This window comes from Poecilia mexicana, unplaced genomic scaffold (genome assembly GCF_051168715.1).
Source record: "Poecilia mexicana isolate PSO_F unplaced genomic scaffold, ASM5116871v1 scaffold_8, whole genome shotgun sequence".
Lineage (NCBI taxonomy): Eukaryota > Metazoa > Chordata > Actinopteri > Cyprinodontiformes > Poeciliidae > Poecilia > Poecilia mexicana.
In genome coordinates, this window is record NW_028263377.1 from 12043809 (window position 1) to 12049032 (window position 5224).

Genomic DNA, 5224 nt, shown 5'->3' on the forward strand with positions numbered 1-5224 from the left:
AACCCAATCAGCTCCCGTCAAGTCAAAAAGGGTAAGAAACGTAATCCGGTTTTATTTTTCAAACGATAGAGTCTATTTGACAACATATATGTTTTGAGTGCAAGCAATATCACAACAATATTATTTCATATAGAAATAAATTACTCCTTATTTATGGTTAAAATAAAGCTCTAAAACTGGGCCACATCGGCTTCCGTAGAAAAATTTTTTTAGTTTTATGTATACAAATCTAAATCTAAATCACAATTTTAAAAAGCATTTAAAAGTAAATTTATATACTTAAATATAATTGACTAAAAACAAGAAAAACCTTTGACTTTTTATGTTTCAACATAACTACTTTGACAATAAAATATATGCAAAGGTTTTTATTGTTTGCCTTTCATACCCATATAATTTCCTTAGTCAGGAAACCCATAAACTGCTATTGCGAGCTTTACACCAAAATTTTTTGTGCTGTAATTTTAATCAAACATCTGGTCAATTAAATTGTATTCAATGCAATTCAGTTCTGTTTGTAAATATTATCTAAATACAGACATATTTTAATTTCCTATCATACAGTATAATTGGATCCCAATTTAATTGTACAATGCCAATTAGTAAAAAGTTATCAAAGGATGCCCATCAAGCTCTATCAAGCAATTCACTGTGCAGGATCTGCGTCTCCATTAAACAGGAAGGAAAATTAAATTGTAAATATATTGGAACTTTTATTTTGAAAACTAAAAATTGAATGAAGAAATTCAGACACCGAAAAAAAACAAAAACAAAACAACAAAATAAAAAAACAAAACAAAACAAAAAAACACCGGAAGATCTGACCTGTGGTGACTTGTGTAACTTGATATAAGTTATGTTTACTTTGGGGAAAAAGAGACAGTGGTTTAAATAGTCAACCTGACTTGGGAATCACACAAATCTTAAATACTGAGTGGGAAACAGATAAACTGAGTCAACACTGACATTCTGCATTGAAATGTAATTTATTAGCCATAGAAAGATAATAAGCAATACTTTTATTTATAGCTTAGGAAAAAATAAATAAAGTATGCTTCATAAAAAAGATTATCTCTGTCAGGAAAAAAATACACAAAAGACAAGTGTGTAAAACATAAAAACACATTAAAGCTAAATATAAAAGTCAATGCACCACTGTGAACCGTATTTGTTCATGAAAATAAGAATCTGAATCAACTTTATTTGTCAGGTTTGTGGATACAAACAAGAAATTTAACCTGGTTTCCATTGCTCGCATTGTAATCAAAATATGATATCAACGTATGATACTTATCTACATTATAAGTCACAATGCAGCACCTTTAATCATCAGTTATGGGTGTACAGTTTAAACAGCAAAACAATAACTTATAGAACACATTAAAGGTTTTTTATTTATCATGGTGCAGTTAAAAAATGCAAGAGCAATTTTGCTCATCAGCTTTTGTTTTAAAACAATCTAAAATATGAGATATGGCAAGTAAAAAACAAACAAACAAAAAATGAATAATATAAATCCAGTTCCACAGGACAGTAAAGACACTTACAGTGCACCCGGAAAGTAGGACATTTCAAGCATAGTAGCTATTCTATAGTAAAATTTGTTCCAATAACTCAATCAATATGCCAAAGGTCACTGCACAAGTCTTTTTTCCATGGGTTTTATTTTGTCTCATTTATACCAGTGTTTTAATTTAGCACCTGTATAAATAAACCACAGTGTAATATTGAAAACTTTGTCAAGATTAACTGTTTAGTTAAGTATTTAGTATTTTTTAAAATACTAAATTTTTAAAAATGTAAAAACTGTCAAACTGAGTCCTAAAACTTCACTACTTCAGAATGGTTAACCCAAAGTCAGCCGATTAACCTTTGTCTTTCTGAATAAGTGCATCAGTTTATCTTCAAAGTCCATCGTTATTCCTGAACCAGTTTATCATCAGAGTCATTCACTGTTGGCCTGAGGTTTCCATTTTTCTGACTTGTGTGCTGTCGTTGTGCTTGCATGCTGTACGCCCAGGCCCTGTCCACTCCCTGCCCCTCAATCCTGCAAGGGCTCCAGTCTGGGAAGGGGAAACGGCCGGCCACTACTAAGGCATCATCCGGAAGCTCAACCTGCAACTTCTTCTGTAATAAAGACAGCTAGAAATACAGGAAAGCAAGACATTAGTCAAAAACCTACATGTAATAGAAAGCCTATTTTCATGAACAGTGCTATTTCTAGATTCCTTATGAGACTTTTATCACCAAAAAATATAATGAACCAATCCATTTAAAATGTGTACCTAAATTGACTAAAACAATATTGGATAATGCTGGTAAGAAACTCAATTTTCATTTACAAAATAACAAATAAGGTAGGCCATGGTCAACATATGATGTAATGTAAGTGTTTTAAAAGCATTTTAATAAGTCAACCTGCCTGAGGACCTTCAGTTTTAAGAATTTAGTTTCTGTAATGTCTGTAAAAGGAGGCACCAAACATTCTTCCAGCTAAGAACCATGTGTTCATAACAGCACCTACCACACTTGGAGCCAGAAACACTGTGACATTCTTGCATTTTGACAAATCGACCTGAGGTGGGACACAAAGAGGAATGTAAGTAGGTTTAGGCTACAGGTTTAGGCAGAAACAATACAGCAACAAACATTCTAAACATTTGAAAAACAAAAACAAACAAACAAACAAACAAAAAAAAAACCTGGTGTTTTTGTATTTATAATAATTTCTAAGGTTATGTAGTTTCTTATATGTCACTGACGATAGTAAAGAAGTTCTGTCTGGCGACAAGTGAAAGATTTATACAACCTAACCAATAGAATATAAGCAAACATAAAGTTTTTGTCTGAACTAAGCATTTCAATTTTTATTAATTCTGTTCAGTACTCACTAATATGCAAGTAATATTTACTGTTCGATATTTCCTTTTTTATCAATCTTTTTAAGCTTTGAATTTTAAGCTACGGTTTTAGCTGCAATTAAACCTGAAAAGGTCTGCATAAATAAATGCAGACAGACCAAAAAGCAGTTTTGATTTGGGAGGTTTTCTCTGGTTAAAGGTTCATATTGGCTGTTCTGTGTAACTTTAGGTATGCATGGAATCCAAAGGTCAAAAGGGGGTTGGTGGCTGGTGCACACTTTGTTTATACAACTGGCTTTGGTAGAATTATTAATAAGGGAAATATATCAAACCTTCCAGAGATCTTCTTGTCTGTATGACACTTTTCCGTGGCAACCTGCTCTCCAGGCATGAAAGCGAGCTAGCCGTACAAGCCAGGGGTTGAGCTCATAGCCAACAGCTGGGCTAAAGCCATGCTGATAGGCTTCCAAAACCTAAATAAAAAGCACAACTTAAAACTGATAATCAGTATGGTGAAATTATTATTTTTTTGTTCATACAATTATACTTACAATACGACCATCACCAGATCCCAAATCGACTAGATCTCCTGTACGACCTCTCATCAAAGTCATCACATTTTTTACTTGTGCTTTGCTGGCAGGGATGTAGGGGACCTACAAGAACTGAATGTTCAGAGCATGTTCAAACACTATCCTACAATTCCTAAGTTTTGAGAAAGATGCACATCAAACCTGTAGCTTCAGTGGCACCCTCCGAAAGCCAGGCTGAAGGACACCAGCCCACATGGCGTAGACAGCAAGCCCAGTGCCAGCAGCTATCTGCACAACCCCCCAACCTCCAAGGTGTCTGGTCCTGAGGTCAGTAAACACCTCATCTGGTGCGTCATCATCCATTTATGCAAGAAATGAGTGGGAGTCGAGTCCAATTCACAGTTGAAAAGTTATATATCCATGATGTAAAGGGCCCACGTAATATGTAGCCTTGGAGAAGATAAAGTCAATACGGTTTGGACTACAAGACCAGTTTATGACACTGTAGTACCAGATTACTCGTTAATTTCTTCAATTAACGAGTGGATGCAAAGAGAAGACTTATCCCTACCTTTGACTATTATTGATTTAGACTGCACCTTTCAACGGACCGCACACTTACAATATAATCTTAATAATAATTATCTAGAGAAAATAATCAATTTAGTGAATTCTACATACAGTTAAAGCTGGTTTGATGTTGACCTGTCTTTTTAAAAAGCATTTAGGACTGGTTAACCTAAATCACTAAACTCATTTTCTTTATCGCGTAACGTTATCTGAAATAATCCTATATATTCACACAGCAACAGTAAAAATAAACGCTTACGTTCTGAACGTAAATACTGCTAATAATAAAACTCCGGTTAATTCAAGCTTTCGAAACTAAAATCTTCAGTGACCTGAAGCAATGAGAGCGGACATAAAACCATGTCGGACAGGTCCATCAACGAAACGTTCCGTATTCTTGAATGCAGACTTAAGTTCCGGATACGGGTATTTTATCCCAAGTAAAATTATATGGAATCTTAGAATTTCGTAGTTTTATTGATGAGCGTACTTATGTTTAAAGCCATAATGTAGCAGACGCGATAAGTGCCAAAAAGGGAATATAACAAACAGGGAGCTTAATTTGGGATTATTTACACTCCCACCAAAATTATAACTGATTGGTTTAAACAAGAACAGAAATAATTTTCTCAAACAATAACCCATGTAGATATTACTTTAAGAACTTTCTAACATCAGAATAAAAACAACATTCTCATGACTGTTCAGATTATTTACAGTCAGGGGTCTACTTTAGCCACGACTTCATAAAGTCCTTAATGAAGCATCACTGATTGATCACGTTATAATGCGTGCTGAATGCCTTCAGTGCTAATAGTCCTTAAACAGCCCATGCAGTGTGAAGGGAGGAGACGCTCTACACCTTGTGCAGGTAGGTCAGTCATTCTCGGCCCTCTGAAGCTCTTACTGTAGCAGACGCCCCCCAAATGAAAGATGAACAGTGAGGTTTATTAGTAAACCTGGAGTTTCACCGTAAGAGCTGCACAAACACACACACACACACACACACACACACACACGACAGTGCAAGCTACAAAAACACGGTCTCACAACCGTATCAACTAAAAACGTTCACTACAAAAAATATCAACTTTAATTCAAAACTATGCCTACTGTTTGTATACAATAAAACAAATTTTCAATTCCAACCGATCAATATTAGAAATGTCCTTGCTTACTAAATAAACATACCCTGTGCCTCTATCAAGGGGGCCACTAATAAGATATATTTTTACTACGCTGTTGCAACTAGTCTTCTGT

General features: G+C 34.7%; 1 protein-coding gene across 4 annotated transcripts; it reads right to left on the reverse strand.

Moving 5' to 3' along the window:
- Positions 1-967: 967 nt before the first annotated feature.
- antkmt (adenine nucleotide translocase lysine methyltransferase) lies at positions 968-4340 on the reverse strand. 4 transcript variants are annotated; one of them, XM_088008264.1, is made up of 6 exons: positions 4224-4340; positions 3596-3738; positions 3413-3517; positions 3194-3334; positions 2525-2575; positions 968-2142 (listed from the first exon to the last, which is right to left on the reverse strand). In XM_088008264.1, the coding sequence occupies exons 2-6, from the start codon at positions 3647-3649 to the stop codon at positions 1918-1920; spliced, it is 576 nt and encodes a 191-aa protein (XP_087864390.1). In that variant the 5' UTR covers positions 3650-3738; positions 4224-4340; the 3' UTR covers positions 968-1917. The 4 variants fall into 4 exon arrangements, with proteins under 4 accessions (XP_087864390.1, XP_087864389.1, XP_087864388.1 ...); XM_088008263.1 differs by having other exon boundaries at positions 3596-3844; XM_088008262.1 differs by having other exon boundaries at positions 3596-3844; positions 3966-4340.
- Between the last annotated feature and the right edge of the window lie 884 nt (positions 4341-5224).